Below are 23,461 nucleotides of genomic sequence, written 5' to 3'. Positions count from 1 at the left end.
GAGTTTTGTTACGTACTTTTAAGATTCAATCATTATGTAGTTTAGCTGCAATTTAGTTGTTTTTATTTCTTATGATTGATTTGAAAAAGAAATTGCATTAAATTACTTTGAATGTTTTGGTTATCAAATGAAATAGATGAAGCAAACAAAATTGGAGGAAGAAAGTGAGAAAATGGAGGAAAAAAAAAAAAGAAAAATGTTTTTTTGAAATCTATATCTAATGTTAGTTGTGCATTGCAATTGAAATCCATCGGTCAAAATAGTCTATCATTGGTAGATTTAAGTTGTGAATTAAAAAGCAAGACGTAAACATTTGATTAAAAAATAAAATATTTAAATCCCACAATTATTGAGTTAAAAAAAAATACAAAGACAAATACCAACAAAATAACATGAAAGAGAGAGGAAAGGAACTTGTAACGACGAGAAAATTCAATGAAAATCGGATATAACTAGAGAAAGAGAATATTACATGAAATTAGGCATATAATGAAAATGAAAGAAAAAATGACAAAATTGAGAAGAAAAATTCTAATGTTAATCAAGAATAAGAAACAAGATTAACAAAAACAACGAAAAAAAGATCATTTGGAGAAAAAAAGTTGAACCAAGGGGTCAAAGTATAAAATCTCCTAATAACATAGGTTGTTAAACTCAAAAAGGAAAAAAATTGTATAATAGGAACAAAAATAAAATAAATAAAAAGATATAAAAAAATTGCTATATTTGGAATTCTTTTAAAATGTTGCTATACACCTAACTATTAGCCCTAAAAGTGTTATCCATTACAATTAAGACATCTAAAATTATCTAAAAATAAAATTAAAAAATTGTTTTTTAAGAATTTTTTAAAACATATTTGGAAGTATAAGGGGCAAAATAGAATACAAACACCAAAATTCTATTTTAATTATATCTTAATTATTTGAGCTGACCATGAGTTGGGACGTAGAATCACTGGACAAAAGGGCATGTATTTATGTATATTAGTGTAAACAATTCATGTAACTAAGTCTCCCTTTTAGGATTATTTACACTTTTAAATTTTTTTTAAACGAGTATATTATATAAGGTTAAAACACAAGTTAGATCTTGTATTTTTTTAAAAAAAAAATCTTATATTTAATCCTTTCAAATTAATTTTTATTGAAATTGGACCAATGATAATAATAATTTTCATACAAGAAAATATATTGTATGAAATTTAATTTGTTTCCAAAATATATAGTAGAAATGTTAATAGATAATAAAAGGTTTTTGAAAAAATCGACAATAAACTAGTTATGATTAGTGAAGATTAAATCTAAAATTTATTGAAAGTACAAAAACTAAAATGAAATAGATAATATTCTAATCGAAAAATAATCAGTAACCTAAAAAAACGTAATAATTATGAAAGGAGCCGTTGATAATAATCTATCTAAACATTTAAAAAATAAAAAGAAACAGCTTTTCCTTCCTTCTCTCAAGGATTTGCAGAAAGTGAAAGAAAAAATGGGTGAAGAGGCTGAGTTTGCATTTGTTTACATAATTGAAGCCCACAAAGTTGTGAACACTTAGAATAAATAATGAAGCAAAAGCTTTAGAGATGCAATTGTGTGAGCATTATCACCAATCTTTCTGCAGAAATGAGTCTTTATAATATAAATTATATGAAGGCTGTTGCTTCCTTTTCATTGAAATGATGATGAAAGGAGAGATTTACATACTTAAAAGCTAGTTTAGTTGGGAGAATGATTAACACCACCTCTTCTTATACCCAAAATATTTGTAAATATATTGAGTGTTTGGGTGCTATATTTTTCTTGTTAACACTTCTGAAAAAATATATATATTTTTAGATGTATATACCAACATAGAGCTATTGATGCATAAACGTTGAAATATTTATCGACATATTGATATACCTATAAATCATGAACTTCGACAATCAAAGTGAGCTTATGGCATGACTTCCCTCACTAGAGGTTGGAGGTTCGATCTTCTATTTCCGTAGTTGTTATATGTTTAGCATGGAGACTAAAGTCATCTATATATATCAAGCATCATAAAGTATTTTTTACTTGATCAAAATGCTAAGATAAGGAATAAACATTCTTAAAGACATCTCTTTGTATTGATAATGAGTCTTTAGGGGGTGTTTCGAGTGAGTGTATGAGTTGTTATGAGTTGCCAAATCAGTGTTTGCGGGTCCAATTTTGTATGTCACCGATATCTTAAACTCATGTCCCCAACTTGGTAACAGTGCACTCAATCCTCGTCACCACTAATGTGTCGTTGTCAAACACATACACATGAGTGTTTATTTTGAACAACATTTATCAAAAGTGTTTAAATGAAAACAACAAAACTTTTTTTTCGTCAAGTTAATCTAAACAAAAGCTTGTATCATGACAAAAAAATAAGTATGAACTGGAGTTTGGGAAGCAGAAAGAAGTTGACAAACATATTATCAGATAGAGGATTTGGACGGACATTGGTGCAATTTTTTATTTTTTTATTTTTTTGGTAAGTGGACTTGACCTTTGTTGGCTCATATCATATATAACGTCTTTTTAATCATATAATTGGACAAGAGAATGTGGCCACCTGTCACGTATTTTTTGTGCCAACCATGTTACACGATCATTATTGTACAATTACATTTTGAGGATATTCCACTAACAATATAAATCCAGTTTTTTTCCAATGAATCCAATATAAATTTATCTAACTTAACTAGAAATGTCACATGCACAAACTTATAAAATGACTACTTAAATTTAAACAAAAAAAATTTGAAATGTATGATCCAAAAGTAAATCCTAAACTCGATTTTTCAAAACTCCCAACATCCACATGTACTTTAAAAAAAATGCAATTCATGGTTTATTAAAGAAAAAATATGTAGATTTATTGAACAAAAAAGTTTTCAAACAAAATAATCACAAAAAAATAGATTATTTATGTCAAGAAAAGTTTTTCCTGATACTCTTCACATATGAATTCAACTCAACACTCCAAATACAAATTTTCTAATTCATACAATACAACTATACTATAAATGCGGTATATAACTCCACAAGATATATAAACTCAACTTAACATCCCAAACAGTCTGTTATATATTTTTCTCAAATATGTCGCAAGTATAACAGTTATGATTTTCTACTATGAAGATGATACACTCAAGTGTGTCAAATCCTTGAAGTACCAATACCTCGAGATGGTGAAAAATATTTGGTGATATTAAAGGATCTACAGAGAACTGATAAGATTAATATTGAGAGTATCTCTTTTTCCTGATTCCAGAATTGTCTGGATAAACATGAACAGTTCAGATAAAAAAAGAGATGTTGTACAAAGCTCACTGCTCTATTAATTTTCACGTTGTTTAGCATGGGGCTAAAGTCACTGATATTGATACAAAAACTACAAAATTTTGAATTTTCCAGTATAATTCTATATAGTTCTTATTGCATACCTTTTGTCATGTAGGCAACGTCCTTAACAAATAAAGAGCTTGTCGCCACTGCACTCGTTGCGATAGAACAATTTTCCTCAGCGCTGGCACGGCTCCAGCAGCTATAATTGCTGGATGATTTTCAGCGTCCATGCTCAGATTATACAGTATAGCTAAAGCTGCTTCTGTTGCTCTCTCACTTCCTTCATCAATCAGCTTTACCAATGGAAAGATACCACCTTTTGAAGCAACAGCTCGGGTAGCATCGACTATTCCCGCTGAGACTATTCTGTTCAGCTCCACAACAGCAGATTCCTGAACTTCCATGGAGAAGGAGCTTTTGATCTGTTGAATAAGCCTGGGTATGGTTTCGTACAGAGTGACCTCCATGTTGATAGGATCTCCAGAGTCCATGTTCAGAGCTGAAACGGAGCTGACTTTGGTTAGGCAAGCAGCAATCCAATCTTTGTGGTTAATGGGAATGTCCGACTTCAGGATTCGACGAAGCAACTTAGTGAAATGGGTGGAGTTTATTTTATTGCAGAACTTTTCAGAATCCAGAAGCTTGGTTAAAAGTCGGGAGGCTGCTGAAATTGCAAGGCCAGCTTCCTCAACTTCAAGGGCATATCTCTCAGGCTGCCAATCTTCAGCATCAGAATCTATATAACCAAAATTCACACAGAGAAACAGGCTTCAATATCACATGCTCAAGAACTATCAAGTTAATTATTAGAAATCAGCATTGAAGTTTCAGAAGCTATACGAAAACGCTAGACATACGATGATTTCTTTTCTTCTTGTTAAAATTAGAGCCTTTTCCAAAAACCTACCCAATTTGGAGATAGAACTTAATATTCAAACCTTAGTTTCAGTCTGAAGCCTAGTTATCAACATTCATCATTTCAATGTGATTTGGTAAAATGCTCTCACACACGTGCACAAGATTGAAAATAGAAAGGGTAATTCTTTTACTTTCAAGAGTCATCTTTCTTTCCTTTTTTTTTCCTTCTTACTAGCTTCCAAGTTCCATAATAAGAGGGCCAAATCTAAAACTTCTAGAAGCAACTGTTTTTCAATATGGCGTACAAATTCCAAAAGAATGAGAGGGTTTCAGCTTCATTCTCATCTGTTATAGACAAACGCAAATGAAGATTTCAGGCAACAGATATCTTCTTCCTCTTCAAGTATTGGCTAGGTTGTGGAAAAAGTTTGAATCCTCCTACATCCTTTAACCATTCACATTCACATTTTTGCCTCCATCTTTTGTCATAGCGACCATGAAAGGAGATGTCCAAAGTAGGCAACTCCATTGCACACATATTAATTTTAGTACGTAATGGCAAAGATTATTTAGATTTTGGTTAGCTCTGTTGAGATTGAGCCCCTTTTGCAGCTTTTTTTTCAAGATCATATCTTGTATCCATTAAATCACCACTACACTTGAAAATTTAAATTGATGAGCAAGGAAATATTTTATCTTTTTGAGATATTGTTAGCATTATCACTTGTAAGGTCCGACACTAGCAATCGGCCAAATATACGGGCTACCAATATTGATTGGAAAGAAAATGATACTAAAGATTTTTGAACTTAGGACATTTACTCCCCTCAACTAAAGAAATTAAATGGATAGATTGTGGTGTGTTTAATCTTTTCAATATTTTCTTATCGGTGTTTGGCACTAAGTTCTAGTTTGTTACAATAGTTTGGAATGAGGAGTTGGCCAGGCTAGAATATTGAGACGAAGAAACGTCATTCATTTAAGTGAATGGAAGGATCGAGATCTAATGCACAAACTTGGGATGTGACTTGAGGTTAAGGAAAATAAAAATTGGACTTGCGATCATCTTTTCTTCAAAATTTTCATTTTCCAAACTTATTAAGGGGTACATGTCTTTCATGATTACTTGTGCAAGCCTAAACGGAAGTACAACCCTAACAAATTACCAGAAACTTCATTGAATATAAAGAGATAGAAGAACTACAATATAACCCCAATATTCTAGGTACTTAAAAACGTCCCCTCTTGAGTAATCTCACTCAAGAATTGTCTCTTTCCTTCCTTTCCCACTCACTCTACTTATAACAAATTTCCAGTAACTTCTTTGACTAATTAATAATATATCCTTAATGCCTAAGTAATATTCCTAATTCACTCCCAACAGCATTTGTATCACAACCATCATTAACTCATACAATTTTCAAAGACAGTTGGATTCAATTGACGTTTATTAAAATGATGTGCATACCTATTGAAACTCCAAGCTGGAAAACAGCCGACAATCCAGACTCCATCTCCATAGAATCAATTATTTCCATGCTTGGGTCCATAATAGAAACAAATTCCAGGATAGAAGCAGCTTTCCGTTTCAAGTTTGGGGATGAGGTGTTAAAAATCTCAACTAGGCGAGAAACAACAGCAACATCCAGCACATCTTTCCTATAAGTTGTTAAAAGAGGTTTCACATCAGTATCTAACTAATCAAAGAGAATGATTGACCAGCAAGATTTCTACTCAACCTGGTAGAAGCTTCAAAATTCCTTTCTGAATGTTGTCCCCCTTGTGACCCGTTTACCGGTCCGCTGTAAAACTGGAATGTATGGACACTTTTAGCAAGTCAATTTCAAAATTCAAGGTCTCACAACTTGATACATGAAACACAAAACAAAACCTTTGATTTCATTTCTTTACTGGGGTCCAAGATCCGAGAAAGTATATCGAGGGTCTACAAGACAAGGATGACTTGAGTCAGCACCAAACCGAACGACTTTGTTCTTCACAAATATAAAGTAGCCGAAATTACCTTCTCCATCACATTTTCATGGATACTTGAGAGCTTTAAAATACTGAGCAACGGACCAAGTGCACCATCATTTTCAATTGTCTGGCAAACAACATTGCTGTGCCAACACCAGCAAAATGCGAGACAGAAAGCATGTAAATCTATATACTATAGAAAACAGTCACTTTATGACCACAATTCAAACGTAATATTCTCCATTTAAGTGCAAAGAAATATATCTTACTTCAACCCTTTGAAAGAGGTAATTAAAAAAATACTGATTTAAATAAAATAAAAAAAAATGGAATGGCATAACTCAAGCTTTACCTAATTGACAGTCTCTCTAGAGCTTGAACTGCAGCCCATTTGACAGAATTATTCATATAATCTAAAAACTTGACTAAATGTTTGATTGCTCCAGCTTCCTTGAATGAAATACGCATGTGTTCATTGATAGATGCATCAGCGATTGACTCTGCAGCTCTCACTATGGCATTATCATCCTCAAGTTCAAGGATCAAAACTAGTCGAGCCACACCATCTATCCAAGGTAAGAGTGTAAGATGGTTACTGGTAGATGATTCAGATTGAGAGTCCTTCAGATCTTCAAATTCTATGGCACCTATTCGAGCCAGAAACTGTTGCTGTGTCCGTCCAACAATTGCATTTATCTTGCCTTCTTCTATCTTTGCATTATTATCGACATTTAACCCAAGGAGTAATTCAGAGGCACCAAATCTTGAAGGTTCTTTGGATGATTGTTCAATTTCTGTGCCATCAGGCAAGCTGGGCCATGAATGCAAGCCTGGTCTGAAGGATTTATAGGCAGCAGCACCAAGAATTGGTACTGGAACTAGTCCTTCCTCTATGACAAGAATTCTATAATATTCATCTTTAGAAAGTTCAAGCAACGCATTTCTTGCTTCCTTTCTCAAAATTTTTGAGCTGTCTGCCTCAGCTTTTAACTGATATGCCTGCAGCCACAGACCAAAAGTCAAATACTTGGTTTACTTCTATTCGGCCACTTTATTTGTTGACTGTCTAGATTCAAACAAGCTCTTCCACCTGATTGAAGCACAGACTAGTGGTAAGAATGCACAGATTATTAAACATAATTGAGCGGTTGATATGGATCAGGAATAGATAAAGTCAGCACACATTATAATTGTTACTATATTAGAAATTTAGGTATTCGTTCCTTAAAATTTTGTTTGATCTGCTTCAGTTTCATTTAATTGGATTTTCAAAACTTATAGCAAGTGTTGGAAATAAGGGACTTAGTTGATTGTTTAAGTCCCGGGGGTATTATAGTTATTTACTTTACCCTATTTTTCCTTCCTTTTTTGTATTTAGGCTTGTTGGAGCCTATAAATAAGAATCCTCTTGTATCTCTCACATTATGTAAAAATTAATAAAATGGAGACTCTATCGTGGTTTTTTTCTCCCTGTTCTAAGGTTTTCCGCGTAAACCTTGTGTTTCCTCTTTCTCTCTCTCTTTTAACATGATATCAGAGCATGGTAATGAAACCCTAGCAGCCATCGATGAAAACCAACCTGTGCAAGATAACCTTAGTGTTGCACCAACACGGCTTCTGCCATAGTTGCCGGTGGAGCCTCCAATCGCCGCCGTCGCCACTGTCGTTCAGACCGCCGTTGACCGGTATCCTTGATCACTGCAAATACTTCCTCAATAGCAGCCGATCGGGAACCCTAGCACCACCAGCTTTACTCCCAGTGCCGTCACCGCCTCTAGTCCTGCTGCCGCTGCTTTTGGTCCCACCACCGCCAGCCACTTCATTCGGCCGTCGGAATCTGAAGCCGGTGCGACTGGATCTTCCATGCATCACCAAGGCAAGTCCGTAATCGGAAGTGATGTGTCGCTCGCTGCCTATAACAGCTTGTTGTCGCCTTCTCTTGGGGCAATTGCTCTGAGGTTCGTCGTGAGGAAGACAGATCCAGTGCTATGAACATCACCTACTGATTCTGCTGCTTTTAGTGCGAAATTATTTGGTAATGATGGTGATAAGTACAATGGGAAACAGACTCCAGTGTGTGAACATTGCAAAAAATCCTAGCATACAAAGGAACAATGCTGGAAATTACACGGTAGACCACAAAATGGTAGAAGATGCCCTCCAAATGACAAGTCCAATCCCGACCGTGCACTTATAAGTGAATCTGTGAGTGCTTCCCAGTCACAACCTCAAATGAATTGTCAAAATGACTTTGTTGTCCCTTCTCTTGGGGCAATTGCTCAATCAGGTACATCACAACCCTTAAGTCTCCTAAGTATAAATGACAATAAACTAGGGATACTTCATTTACGGGCTACAGATCATTTAACTGGGTTATCTGATAACTTCCTATCGTATCTTCCGTGTGCTGGTAATGAAACGATCAGAATTATAGATGGGTCTTTTGCTCCTATTGCAGCAAGGGTCATATTTCTCCCTTCCATGGTTTAACTTTACAGAATGTGCTGCATGTACCTAAATATATCTTACAATTTGCTATCTATTAGTAAGATAACCCGAGATCTAAATTGTCAAGTAGCCTTCTCACGGGATAATGTTTTCTTTCAGGATTTGAGCTCAGGGAAGACGATTGGCACTGCCCAACACAATAGGGGACTCTACTTCCTTGATGATGATGCTTTTTCTAGGAACAACTATAGGACTAGTTTATTATCTTCGTATCCTCATTTATTCCATAAAGTTGATGTCTCTTCTCTTTCTTGTGATGTATGCATTCGTGCAAAACAACATAGGATCACATTTCCCTCTCAACCTTACAAACCTTCTGAGCCCTTTAACCTTATTCATAGTGATGTTTGGGGTCCCTCTAGTGTTACCACCTCTTCAGAAAAACGTTGGTTTGTGACATTTATTGATGATCATACCCGTCTTACGTGGGTCTTTCTTCTCACTGTCAAATCAGAGGTTTCGTCAATATTTCAACAATTTTACACCACTATTGAGACTTAGTTCAATACTAAAATTACTATTCTTCGAAGTGATAACGGTCGTAAATTTCTCAATAATACTCTTCATGAATTTCTGTCTTCCAAAGGCATTGTTCACCAAAGTCTGTGTGCCTATACACCTCAACAGAATGGAGTGGCTGAAAGGAAAAATCGTCACCTCCTCGATGTTGTCCAGACTCTCATACTATTTACCTTTCTTCCATCTTATTTATGGGGAGATGCAGTTCTTACTGCAACTCATCTTATTAACCGAATGCCTTCTCGTGTTCTCCAACTCTGAACTCCTCTTGAATGCTTCAAGGAGTCGTACCCGACCACACGACTCATTCCTAATGCTCCTCTCCGGGTTTTTGGGTGTTCTATCTTTATCCATAGTCATGGCCCTGATCAAACTAAGTTTACCCCTCGTGCTCAGAAATATGTCTTCCTTGGATATCCTCTTCACCAACGAGGTTATAAATGCTTCCATCCTTCTTCTCGGAAATATTTTATCTCCATGGATGTCACATTCCTTGAGGATAAACCCTTCTTCCCTGTTTGTCATCTTCAAAGGAAGAGTACTAGAGAAGAGACTAACTGGTCAAAATCCTCAGTCCCTATTGATCTTCCTGAGCGCATCTTGAGTTCCCGTGACACTGTTCTACCTACTAAATAGGTCTCTTGGCTAACATACTACAGGAAGAATCTCATAAAGGAAATTGCGTCCCCTACTGTTCCGCCGGCTCCGGTCCATGAATCTGAACCAATACAAGCTCGAGATACTACTGAGTGTGTCCCTGATAATAACGATTTGTGTGTTGAGGATGATATTGTGGATGTAACTGAGAATGTCAAGACTGATGTGTTAGTTCCAGGAAATAACAGGGTGGCAGGCAGTGATGTGACTACAACAGAAACACAAGAGAGTGAAATTACCTCAGCCTGAAACGTGTGATCAGAATCCTACTATAGGTGGGAAAGCAGATGAGAAGTCAGACAAACCTAGGGATTATAATGCTTCTCTTGACATGCCAATTGCCTTGAGAAAGGGCACCAGATCTTGCACTAAGTATCCTATGTATAGCTTTCTATCTTATAGTAATCTATCTTCTAAGTTCAAGGCTTTCACTGCCAGTCTTGACACAGCAACAATACCAGAAAACATACATGTGACTATGGAGATGCCAGAGTGGAAGACTGTCATTATGGAAGAAATGAGAGCTCTTGAAAAGAATAATACGTGGGACCTTGTTACTCTCCCAAAAGGACATAAACGGTTGGGTGCAAATGGGCATTCACTCTAAAGTATAAATTTGATGGTACTTTAGACAGATACAAGGCCAGACTTGTAGCGAAAGAGTTTACTCAGACTTATGGGGTAGACTATTCAGAAACTCTCTCTTGTAGCGAAGTTAAACACGATTCGGGTTCTTCTCTCTGTTGCAGTAAATAAAGATTGGTCTCTCCACCAACTTGATGTGAAAAATGTCTTTCTAAATGGTGATTTAGAAGAGGAGGTGTATATGAGCCCTCCTCCAGGTTTTAAAGCTCAGTTTGAACATCAATGGTCTGTAACAGTCCCTGAGAGCTTGGTTTGAAAGGTTTACTACCTTTGTTAAGTCCCAAGGGTTCACTCAGGGACACTCTGACCATACATTGTTCACAAAAAGTCCGTGTCTGGGAAAATTATTGTTTTAATCGTGTATGTGGATGATATTGTCTTGTCAGGAGATGATATTGATGAGATCACCAAACTGAAAAAGAAGATGGCAGACAAGGTTGAAATCAAAGACCTCGAGAATCTAAAGTATTTCCTTGGAATTGAAGTGGCCAAATCAAGGGAAGGAATCTCTGTCTCACAACGAAAGTACACTCTTGACTTGTTAAAGGAAACAAGTATGACTGGATGTAGACCTGCTGACACTCCTATAGAATTCAATGCTAAATTGGGAGATTCTGTTAACAAAGTTCCAGTTGATAAAGAAAGGTATTAGCGTCTAGTAGGAAAGTTAATTTACTTATCACATATCAGACCAAACATTTCCTATGTTTTCAGTGTTGTCAGTCAGGTTATGCAGGCACCTTATGAAAAACATATGGAAGCTGTGAATCGAATTTTGAGATATTTGAAAAGGACTCTTGGTAAAGGTCTAATGTTCAGAAAAACTGACAGGAAATGCATTGAGGTTTATACCGACTCTGACTGGGCAGGATTAATGACTGACAGAAAATCTACCTCAGGGTACTGTACTTTTGTGCAGGGTAACCTAACTACTTGGAGAAGTAAGAAGCAAAGTGTAGTTGCTAGAAATAGTGCAGAGGCTGAATACAGAGCTATGAGTTTGGGAATTTGTGAAGAAAGAAAGTATTGACTGATCTTCATCAAGATGGTGTCTTACCTATGAAACTCTATTGTGATAATAAAGTTGCTATAAGCATCGCCAATAATCCAGTACAGCATGATCAAACGAAACATGTGGAGATTGACACACTTTACAAAAGAGAAACTGGACAATGGCAGTATCTGTATTTCGTATATTCCATCAAATCAACAAGTTGCAAATGTTCTCACTAAAGGATTACTTTGAAAAAAAATTGACTTTTGTGTTAGCAAGTTGGGTCTGATTGATATCTACACCCCCACTTAAAGGGGAGTGTTGGAAATAAGGGACTTAGTTGATTGTTTATAGTCTCGGGGGTTTTATAGTTATTTACTTTACCCTATTTTCTTTCCTTATTTGTATTTAGGTTTGTTGGAGCCTAAAAATAAGAATCCTCTTATATCTCTCACATTATATAAAAATTAATAAAACGGAGACTCTCTATCGTGGTTTTTTCTCTATGTTCTAGGGTTTTGCACGTAAACCTTGTGTCTCCTCTTTCTCTCTTTTAACAACCGGAGATTGATTAAGTTATCAAATTATATAAAATTACTCTCCAGTTCCTTCTCTCCCCTTTTTGTTTTTTTATTTTGGATTAGAATTTCTAGTCGTCCATCTTCAGTTTCCTCTCCTCTCCAATTCATCTATTTCACTAATTCTGTATTCCTAGTTCCTTCTACGCCAACGGCAATCCTATGAACAAAAGTTTTTTTTCGTTATATTCTGTAACATGATTTTCTAAACACAATATTCCAATATTCATCATCTGCTTGAAATGCAATTTTAACTTTTCCACAAACCAAGAAATGGGTTGGGTTGGGTTGGAAGTCCTACCAGTTTGGGAATTAAGCCTGCTTCGACAATAACCCCACGGTTACATGGGCTCAAAGCCAGATTTGCTAAAACCCCTCCAGCTGCTTCCTTCACCTTCATATCTTCATCATCAAGATTTTTACTAAGCAATGGCAGAATATCAGGGTTTGCAATCTTAGTTCTGAGTTTTTCATCTACTGACAAATTCCACAAAACGCAGATGCTTTGCTCCTTCACCTGCACAGTTACAGCTACATTCAGATATAACTCAATTACATCCTACAACAGAAAAGAAAAACACACCTCGGGAGTCAAGGACGGTTGACTAAGCAAGCCAGTTATCTCTTCAATTGCTCCACTTTCTGCAACTGAATCTCGATATAAGTTCACCAGAGAAATTGACCGTAGAAGGCCAGCAGCTGCTTCACACGTAGAGAGAGACTCTGACCTAAGAAGATTTACCGTTAGATTTATGCATCCAGGAAACTGCATGATGGCATCTATGTGCTTCTTCCCTCCAAGGGAATATTTCCATAAAGCTATGATTGCTTGTTCTCTATCGAGAGGATCATGATCTAAGCCGAGCATCCGGACAAATAATGCCACATAACTGTGTCCAACGCTAGAAGAATCATTCTGTACATCATTGATGCCCTGAGTACAATTACAGCATATCAACATTAACACAAATAGCAAACTACCAAGAATCCCGAAAAATAACTAAAGGCCAAGAGAACGTGGGGGGAAAATGGGGGAAAATCAGTGCAGATTTTTCCAATTTAACACTGTATTTTGGCCAAAGATCTATGGCTTTCATGCTAATAATCAACATTCAACCCAAATTCCATACACACCTTGCGTACTCATTACTGATACCATTCAAACAGTACAATGACCATGTCAAAGAACAAGAAAAGTTAAAATATAAACAATCAGAATTGCAAGTATTTTTAGTGTGGATTACAAATTTTAAAAACAAACAAAGAAAGTAGCCATAAAACTATACCTTGAAAAAACAACAACAACAATAATAATAAAGTTTAGTTACAAAATGCTCATTGATTACAGCTATTTAATCCCTGAAATTTAGAAAGTTCCAATGATGTTCTTGAGCTTTCAATTTTGGTTTATTAACTTCCTGCTGTTAACATTGATACTTATGTTAGCATAGCACATTGATTAGACTAAGAAGTGACGATCTACTACATGTCAGTGATGGTATAAAAAAGTCGGTCTACTAGATAAAGTGAATTAGGATGGCAAATTTCTTTTTGGCTTAAAACTATACTCTGTCAGCAACACCCATGTGCCAAATTATACCTTATTAGTCTAATCAACACAATACGTTCAAATCTAAGTACATCTTTGGAGTGATTTTGAAATGTTCAAAATCACTTTTGCTATATTTCGAATTCAATATTTAATTTTATACCTTTTTATAGCATTTTTCATTCTATTAAAAAGTGATAAAAGTTATTTTAACCATTTTAGAATTCTAGAACCAAAGTTCACGGTGAAACTTCTTAATTTTTGGGATTAAGTAGGCATAATGAAATGAAGTTGAGTACTAAATTTGCAATTTAACCCAAAACGAATCCATCCAATTCAAAGGGGAAAAGAAAGATAACCCAAATTCTAAAACAAACAAAAGATAATCGGAGATGAACAAAACCCAGATAGAATATGAAGAAACAGAAAACCTACAGGAGCTGCAGACTGCTGCTGTGTAGAATCAACAGCACCACCCCCATCACTGCTAACCCTCCTAAAAACAACGCGTTTCGAGAGAGAATCTGAGGAGAAACGTAGATGATAGAGAAAGAAGGATAGGTCTGTGGGTTTAAGAATTCCCATAGCGCCAACAACTGGAAAAAGCTTCATGGGAGTGATTGAGAGTGTGCGCTTAGGATAGGAAAGGGGGAAGTTGAAATTGGTGGGCGTTGAAATTGCAGAGGCCAACATTTTGGGCAAGAAATCATGGGAAGAAGAAGAAAGATCGAAGGCAACCAATGGAATTAACTAGAAATGTAGTGCAGTGTGAAGTATAAACTGTTATCTTCTCAATGGAATTATCCCCCTGTGAACTAAATAACAATAATAATAATGATAATAATAATAAATAAATAAAATAAAATAAGACAAGAGAAATTTTCACCAAAAAAAAAAATATATTGAACTACTTATAGAAATGGCAACCCAAAAAAAAATAATAATAATAAATACGAATAAACTTCTATCAAACCTCTACCAATATTAGACTTGTATCGATTTTCATCACAGATAATATCAATGATAGGCTTCTATCAACCTCTATTAATAATAGATTTCTAGTAGTTTTTATCATTGATAGACTTTGATAGACTTTTATCAGTATCTATCTATGGTAGATATTGATAACAATGTCTATCACAATTATAATTGAATTTTGCTATTTCTGTAAATATTTTATTTTATTTTTCTATTTTTTGACAATTTCCTATGAAATAAAATGAAAACTATTTGCCCATATAATAATTTGACTACAAATAAAAAGTATTTACTAGTGTTTCAGATTAGGTTGTGTGCCATGCTATTAAATTTAAATCGATGCTTTCATATTTCTTTATACTCATGGATTCGACATCGATATAAAGGATGAATCGACAATTATACAAATCCAATAAAACATTAAATAAATAGCAACAAAATGTTGGCTAACGTGACTTTAATACTATAACAAGTATTTTAATTGCTTTTCGTAAAATGTTTATTTATTAGTTTAGATGTTTTCAATTTTTTGTTTTTAAAAATTTTCTACAAATAACTACGGAGATCGACATTTTACTGATATTTCCATCAACATTTTTATAAAATCAAGGCCTCGACATGTTCACCGACAACAATATTTTAAACATTATGAGTAATATTTTAAACATTATGAGTAAGCAATTTGAGTATGGTTCATTGACCAATAGTAAAATGAACTTTCACTCTATATATACTGAAGATTTTCTAAACTATGTTGAATATAATTTGGATATTTTCAAGAGGAAACATACAATCAATAGTCCGATAATAATATGTGTTAATGATTATGAGATCTAAAATAAATTAATAGGTAATTAATTAAAAAAAAAGAAAGGAAAAAAACCTCTAACCTTGCAACCAAATTTAATTCTTCTGAAAAGTATATTTAATTATTTGAATTTGCAACATTTGATAATTATTTGAATTTGCAACATTTGATATTTCAAAATTGGTAGAATGTTCTAACATTTTCTAATTGGCCATTATTTTTTTAAAAATCTATTGTTGATCTCTTCTATTAAACGGATTTTTTTTAATACTACGAAAATTTTTCATACTACCTCCATTTATTATTTGTCACAAAATAAATAAATAACAAATTAATAAATCATTTAATGATTTATCAAATATTAAATTAAAGGAATTGATAGTACTAGATTTTTTTCCTAATGAACTTGGCGGAACAAAATTATACATAATCTAAATTTGTATGAAAGCCGATCCAACTTACACATTTTTAAACTTAGTGAAGAAAAATAACATCCACCCATTTTGTAAATGCATTCACCAACAATCGTGGTATTAAAATTTTATTTTCACATTCCCATAGATTTGACATCAATACAAGAATCAACATTTTCATCATATCATAGAAACAACGATTGAAACATAAATATCACTAATGTAAATATAATATAAATAATAAACTTGTCAACTTATTTACAAATCATAAAATGTTCCTTAATAAATTATTTTTTTAATTTTTAGGTTTTATAATTTTTCAAAAATATTCATCATCGTCATATCAATATTTTTATTAATATTTTCGTAAAATTAAGACATCAACATTTTAAACCCCATCGACAAGGCAACAATTAAATAATATATGTGCCTAGTCTCTAACACCAACTTTGATAATATCAAGTACGAAAAAAATTCTAATCCTACAATAATACCATACTTTGTTCACAAGAATTTTATCTTATATTATTATTTTTTAAGGCCTGTTGCAAATATAGACATTAGACCCAAAGTATTAACAAATATAACATAATGTAAAAAAATTACAAATATAACCAAATTTAAATAATTTATTAGTGATAGACCATATTATTTGTAGGAATCTATAATATATATCACTGATAAGAGTCTATCAACGATAGGTCTATCCTTAGCTATATTTGTAATTTTTTTAATGATGTTATACACTTTGTTATTATTCCTAAAAATGCTAGCAATTGCAATTACCCAATTTTTTAATGATGACCGGCCTACATTCTAAAAGGAAGCTAATGTAGCAAGCAATAAAATAAGGGTATGTTAGTATACACAAGATCTATAGTTCGAATCTCTTACCCATACCCCACCCAGTTGTACCTTACCTAATATTTTAGGTACCAATAAGTGAAATGTCAAGAAATGTTTCCCAAACTAGAATACGTGGCCTTGGTAGACTTCGAACAATATAAATATCTATGATACGAGCAATTTTTTCCACATTTACACAGGATCTTTGGCCAAGAAATATTTTAATTCAAAGACATTTTTCATCCTTCATGCAATAAATAGAAGTCCTCGAATAAACAACTCAACTAATTAGCATCCGGCTCACATTGACAACAAAATTGGATACTTCCTCATACTAACAAGTTCTACAACAAAAATTGCTATTAGGATTCACTTATTAAAGATTTCAACTCATCTCGAAATGTGGGAACTTTGCTTGCTTCAACAGCCATTACTATTCCCATTAACTGGTAATCTTGTAGCTGCAAAGAAAACCAACAGATTCAAAAACAGAAATACGAATAAATTACAATGCCTAAACACAATAAATTATGTAATCCTTGCTAATGCTAGGTCAAATAAGATGGCAATAGGATACATAACAGTATTACTATCACTTAGGGGTGTTTGGGCTCCCAACTTCAAGTGGGTGGAGTGGGCTAATTACAGCCCACTTCATGTTGGGGTTCCAATTATAATAGTTGGCATTTCCAACTATTATAACCTACGATTAACTATCAAGGAGTGTTTACTATTTCCTAATCATCTATTTTCATCTTTGTTGCTGTGTTTACTATTTTTTTCTCAGACTAAAAGAGTCTACACCTAAACACAGAGTATTATAACCTACAAACTATTATAACCCACAAATTATAATATAACTAACTCAGCACCCCAAATAAACACCCTCTTAGCAATATTGTCTTTAAAACCAACTTTTTGTTGAGACTAACAAAGAAAGATGGAACAGAGAGCAAGTTACAAAAAGGAGCCCAGACTTTTAGATTTAACCAAAGCACCATTTAGTTCTTTATTTGTTTCACTGAGTCTTGTATTTTCTAATGTAGTTAAAAGTGAGCGGTAGTGGAAGAGAATCAATACATTATCTTAGTAACAGTGTAACACTAAAAAGATATCCTCGAAGTGCATTGCAAAAGCTAAGAATTGTAACAAATTATAGATCTGTTAAATGTTCACAACAGAATAAAAGTAAATGAAAAGAAGAAAACACGTCAGCTAGCCATCTCTATAATGAGCACAATGCAACCATGCAACAATGATGTCTTACAAGTAAGAAAACTATTTGGAATAAGTATTGTAAGTTTAATACTTGCCTCTTCAGTTGTCTGTGGTTGGACGTGCAAGGGAAAGCAAAAAGACCATGAACACAACTGAAATAAGTTTTTGGGTAAGAAAAAAAAAATGTTAGACAGTTTGAAGAGTCTAAGAAGCAACTATGGTACAAGAATGCTGTATCAAAATACCTTGTGAAATATTTCATCTTCTGCCTTAACATAGATAATTGACTCTTCTGTTTTAGGAGTTGGTTTTTTTTTATGATTTGTAGTCTTGAGCTGTAGTTAGTGACCAATAACCACAGCAGCACATAAGAAAAAAATATATAGTACAACACACAACGATCATATAGAATGAAAGAAAATAATTGTTAGGAAAGGTACAAAACGTACTAGACAGACATACCTTGTAAATTTTACTGACTAAAATATACAATTTGAAGCGGAAGGAATCCTGGAGCTCTTTAGTTGGCTTAAAAAGAAACAAAAAACACATTTTAAGTACACCAACACGTCCAAGTGGATATTTGAGAAGAAGAATGCCCAAATGTTACTATATCTAACCTCATCTTCAATAGCCCAAGAGATTTCATCAAAAAGGGCATCATAAAGTGGTGGCAGAAGTTGGGGAGGAAGATTCACAATTCTCTGAGAGACTATGAGACCTACACTGGATGCTTGCTCCTTCAGAAGTAGCTTCAAGTCCTTCTTTATATTCTTGTCCTTGCAAACTTTGGAGAGATACTCCTTGAGCTCCAGTATAGATCTATGGTCCTAGTAAGACAAAAGTTCCACAACAGTTTACTGATGACTAAAATTAAAAGGTTTATGTAACTTCTGTCTCCAGCCAAAAGAACTGGCACAAAGTCGTAAGATTTGACATTGGAATCTGATAGGATCAGGTATTAGGGGTTATTAGGGGATTAGGGTATATCAGTAATTAGATAAGTAGTTTATTAGGGAAGTTTGGTCATAAATACAGCGGATAGGGAAGGGGGAAAGCAAGCAATATTATGGTGAATGACTTAGGACTTGAGAGTATGTCAAGTGGGTAGGGCCGAAGTACCTCGAACACTTGGTTTACTTTGTATTTTCGTTATCATTTATCTTTCAATATGTTCGGGATCTATAATAATCCTACCCAACCATCATGAATAATGCAAGTGAAATGGTTGTTTATGTTAAATAATTCCATTTGTTCATGTTACAGTAGACGTGAGAATTATTAAGATGACAGCTCTGTCGTTAAGCAGCAAATTGCTCAAGTTTCTTTCCCCAAACTTAATTTCATCCCACACTACGGCTATACACATAATTACTTTGACAGAGTGGTTCAGAGTGCCGTGCTGCACAAACCAACTACTAGAAGACTATAGGCAGAGAGAGAGAGAGAATTTAGAATTGGATCAAACTTCTATATTGCTTACCTTATATCTTTCCAAGTTAAGGGCTGTGATAAAAGAGAATACTCCATTATCTTCATCCCCCTCTACCTTGACAACACTACCAACGGTGGTTTGTCCTAATATTAAATCAGAAAATCCAATAATATCCCACTGTGTGTCATCTAGGTAGTTCTGCAGCAATGTCTTCACCCCATGAAAATCATCAGGTTTCGGATCAAAAAAGGCAAAGTCTGCTTGAACTTCCTACAAGAAAAGATCAAAACGGTTCATATACAATAATACATATGGATGAATAAGAAAAAATTAACCAATAAAAAATTATTGTAAAAACATTTCAAGAATTAAGATAGAGACAGCCTTACTTCAAACTCTTCGCCACTGGAAGAAGAGTCGGATGATTCACTCCGAGGCTCAGGACTATTCCTAATAAAACCATTACCTACAATTAGAACAAAATGGAATAATAATATTCACTAAAAATTCTGCCGTATCAATACCAGCGCACAAAGAAATGAACTCATTAGTTCAATGAAAAAAATACTACTCAAAGTACGCGCTTACCTTCGTGCTTAGGGTGAGATTTCATTCCTTTCGATTTCAAAATTTGATTCCTCACCATACAAGAAGTTCGAGCAAATGAGGAAAAAGTTAAAGGTCGAGTTCCCAGCAGCTGGCGCTGCTTTGTTGGCCTTCGAGGCATCTTTAGAAAATTGAACAAGCTGATCATCATATCGTTTATGTGAGGCCAATTAATATTCCATTATAACGCTATTGAATTGGGAAATACTATCTAAGATTCACAGTTTAGAAACAGCAAAGTTATCAGCATAAAATGATAGCAACCATATTAAACTAAGTCCTTGGTGATGAGAAGCTATAAATTCTTCATTCAAGCATGAAGATACTAAATGCAAAATATAAATTACCTAAACCTGTATAGATTTCTAATTCATAAATCCTTCAATATCAACAAGCTGGAGAGAGGAGAAAACGATTACTAGAGAGAGACTCTAAAGGAGTGAGAAAGCATCCCTACCTCTTTAAAAGGGTGAAGGTTCAGAACTACACCCCACATTCATGATATAATGTTCTAACCTATATGATACATAAAGTAATAGATGGAGATTGGGGGACTACCAGTAGAAAATCAGTGCAAACTGCTCGGAGTGAGTGTGGCGGTAGCGGCGGCGGCGGCGGCACTGAACTGCTGAACGGGAGAGGGGAGAAGCCGGCGAGAAGAAGAATGAGCACGTGAAAATGGGAGGAAGATGAAAGAGAAGGCACTAGGGCTTCCTCTTTCTATTTTTTTTTTCTTTGTGGTTTTTTTTTCCCTCGTGTTATTTTGATCAGATGGGCTGGACTGAGTTAATGGGCTATTATGAATATATTGGGCTGAATTTTTTTTTCCTTTATTTTCTAATTAATAATATTTAAATGTAAATTATTTTAGGAAAAAATAGATTTTTTACTTGAAAATGTATCCATGTTCATTCTAAATCGGATACTTTCAATTTCATCAAATTATCCATAAATTTAGATAAATGTCGTCATTTCTTTTTCATGATACAATTTATTCTAATCTACCCACTAATTAATTCCAACACAAAAAAAAAAAAAAAAAATCTCAATTAAGAGACTCTTCCGTCTTTTTAGAGTTCTATTCTGTGGCCGGTCTTTTCAAAAATCTATACTATATTAAAAGAGATAAAATGGGAAGAATCTTTATCTTTCTATTTTACCATTCATTTTTAATTATATCTCTAACATGTCCTTGACTTAAATGGTTAGTTATTCTTATTTAAACTCACATATCAAAACCTCACGTAGAGAGTAGAGATACATTTTCAACAAACATCCTTTTATTACATATCAAAACCCTACTTAGGGACATGTTCCTCATAAACATCCTTTCAATAAACACCTTTGTGCATGCATTTAATCAATGTGGAAGGGGATTAAAGATTTTATGAGCAATCCATCTTTTCTCCAGACATAAAGGTAACCATCATCTAATGAGTGTAAGTGCTTCTTCAAACCCTTCTTGTGATATTGAATTCAACCATTGAAGAGAGAATGAAGAGACAACAGGGAAGAGGAAAATAATTCTAATCAAGTAAAATATTGTAGGTGCTTATTTTTGTTATATACATTTTTTTTGCCAATTGAGAAATCGATTATGTATTGAATTCAAACGTTGACGAGAGAATGGAGAGACAATGGAGAAGGGGAAAACAATTCTAATTACTCGCGACAAAATCTTTAGAAAAAGAAACATTTTCAATACAATACTTATTTTTTAAGGAACCTTTCATGTTTTCAATATTGAGTTCAACCGTTGAAGAGAGAATGGAGACACAACATGGAAGAGGGAGATATAGAGGGAGAATTTGAGAAAAAGTGGGAAGAAAAGATATTGACGGAGGAGTTAGAAAAATAGGGAGATTTTATTCGTTTAAAATTTTCTTAATTTGAATAGAACAACCATTCATCTTCTCCAGTTTTCAAATCTTATTGTTCATTTAATTGTTATAATCATTATCCTATCATCTTTCTGTTAAGGATATTAAGGATGCCAACACATAAAATACAGTCTTGCCTCTCTACCAAAAGAATAGAGCTTACCAAAGGAATAGGTTGGTTACAACAAAATATCTAACCATTTGTTTTGTTGAGTTATTTTTGCATTCCCAAACTAGGGATTCCATATTGTATAAATACATCACCTATGTACATTTCAATACACAAAAAATTATAAAGGAAAAGTTGGCTTGCCACTATCGTGTACTGTCTGAGTTATCATCTGCCTAATTGAAACTATCGTTTACCTTTTCTGATACTATCGTCTACCTCCTGACGCAATCATCTACACGATATCATCTATTGTCTACCTCCTGGTGCTATTGTCTACACGATATCATCTATCATCTACCTCCTGACTCTATCATCTACACGATATCATCTATCGTCTACCTCCTGACGCTGTCGTCTACACGATATCGCCTATCTCTTGAAGCTGTCGTCTACCTCCCTCAGACGTCATCGTCTACCTCCACCAAACGCTATCATCTATTTTGACGCTATCGTTTAAGTGCTATCATCCACCACGTGAGTCAAGCCATATCCTTCAACCTCACATTTTAACTTGGTATCAGAGCTAATAATGACCACTTTCAATCAAGGAAACCTGGGAGCCATCATCGGCATAGCCAACTTCAGCGGCCCACCCTTGAACCAGTTCCTCAATCAAATAACCTCCATTAAACTTGATCACAACAATTTCCTCCTATGGAAAAACTTGGCGCCAATCCTTCGGAGTTATCGACTTGAATGACACCTGACCGGACAAAAGATTTGTCCCTCAATGTTTCTGCAACCTATAGTTGGTGAGAGCATACCGACTAAATCGACTGGAGCAGAAGTTGCTCCGCACAGCACAGAAGGAAGCTCTAGCAGTGGTGCTTCCAGCTCGTCGACAGCACTTGAGGTAAATCCTCAATACGAAGCATGGATGGCTGTAGATCAACTTATCCTTAGCTGGCTGTATAACTCCATGACACTAGAGGTTGCCATTCAAGTGATGGGATGTGAATGTGTAAAGGATCTGTGGACCAGCATTCAACAACTCTTTGGTGTTCAATCCAGGGTTGAAGAAGATTATCTGAGACATGTGTTTCAAACAACTAGAAAAGGTAATTTGGAAATGGAAGAGTACCTTCGAACTATGAAAATGAATGCTGACAAATTCGAGCAAGCTGGTAGTCCTGTGCCACTAAGAGCTCTTGTTTCCTGGCCACGATCCAAGGGAGAACGGACATGTCGTGGCTTGATATGTAGTCAGAACTTCTCCTGTATGAAAGGAGATTGGAACATCAATCAAACTAAAAGACGATAGTAGGCTTCAACCAAGTTAGTAATGCATTAGTGAATATGACAAACACTAGACATGTCAACCAAAACAACAAGACCAATAGCAGCAATCAGTCTATTGGGGGAGGACAATGAGGTGATGGTGGCCATGGCAGAGGTCGAGGCAGGGGAAGAAACAACAACAAACCTGTGTGTCAAGTCTGTGGGAAGGTGGGACAC

The 23,461-nt window shown here is 34.7% G+C and overlaps 2 protein-coding genes across 3 annotated transcripts; both read right to left on the bottom strand.

Annotated features, from left to right (window-relative positions):
* Nucleotides 1-3,223: 3,223 nt before the first annotated feature.
* On the bottom strand, nucleotides 3,224-14,450 carry LOC120067080. Its single transcript, XM_039018474.1, has 9 exons — nucleotides 14,086-14,450; nucleotides 12,685-13,035; nucleotides 12,403-12,618; nucleotides 6,553-7,199; nucleotides 6,247-6,343; nucleotides 6,115-6,168; nucleotides 5,963-6,033; nucleotides 5,692-5,882; nucleotides 3,224-4,101 (listed from the first exon to the last, which is right to left on the bottom strand). Exons 1-9 carry the CDS (start codon nucleotides 14,341-14,343, stop codon nucleotides 3,470-3,472), a joined length of 2,517 nt encoding a protein of 838 aa, XP_038874402.1. The 5' UTR covers nucleotides 14,344-14,450; the 3' UTR covers nucleotides 3,224-3,469.
* A 2,389-nt stretch (nucleotides 14,451-16,839) lies between these two features.
* LOC120092602 (protein BCCIP homolog) lies at nucleotides 16,840-20,696 on the bottom strand. Of its 2 annotated transcripts, none has more exons than XM_039050741.1 (9): nucleotides 20,513-20,696; nucleotides 19,937-20,094; nucleotides 19,738-19,814; nucleotides 19,397-19,618; nucleotides 18,534-18,743; nucleotides 18,376-18,441; nucleotides 18,159-18,248; nucleotides 18,009-18,065; nucleotides 16,840-17,156 (listed from the first exon to the last, which is right to left on the bottom strand). In XM_039050741.1, the coding sequence occupies exons 2-9, from the start codon at nucleotides 20,073-20,075 to the stop codon at nucleotides 17,058-17,060; spliced, it is 960 nt and encodes a 319-aa protein (XP_038906669.1). In that variant the 5' UTR covers nucleotides 20,076-20,094; nucleotides 20,513-20,696; the 3' UTR covers nucleotides 16,840-17,057. The 2 variants fall into 2 exon arrangements, with proteins under 2 accessions (XP_038906669.1, XP_038906670.1); XM_039050742.1 differs by having other exon boundaries at nucleotides 19,937-20,075.
* Nucleotides 20,697-23,461: the final 2,765 nt, after the last annotated feature.

The sequence above is a fragment of the Benincasa hispida genome, chromosome 12, assembly GCF_009727055.1.
Source record: "Benincasa hispida cultivar B227 chromosome 12, ASM972705v1, whole genome shotgun sequence".
In the NCBI taxonomy this organism is placed as follows: domain Eukaryota; kingdom Viridiplantae; phylum Streptophyta; class Magnoliopsida; order Cucurbitales; family Cucurbitaceae; genus Benincasa; species Benincasa hispida.
Note: the sequence above shows the minus strand (reverse complement) of the source record. Positions and strands in the feature narration are given on the sequence as shown.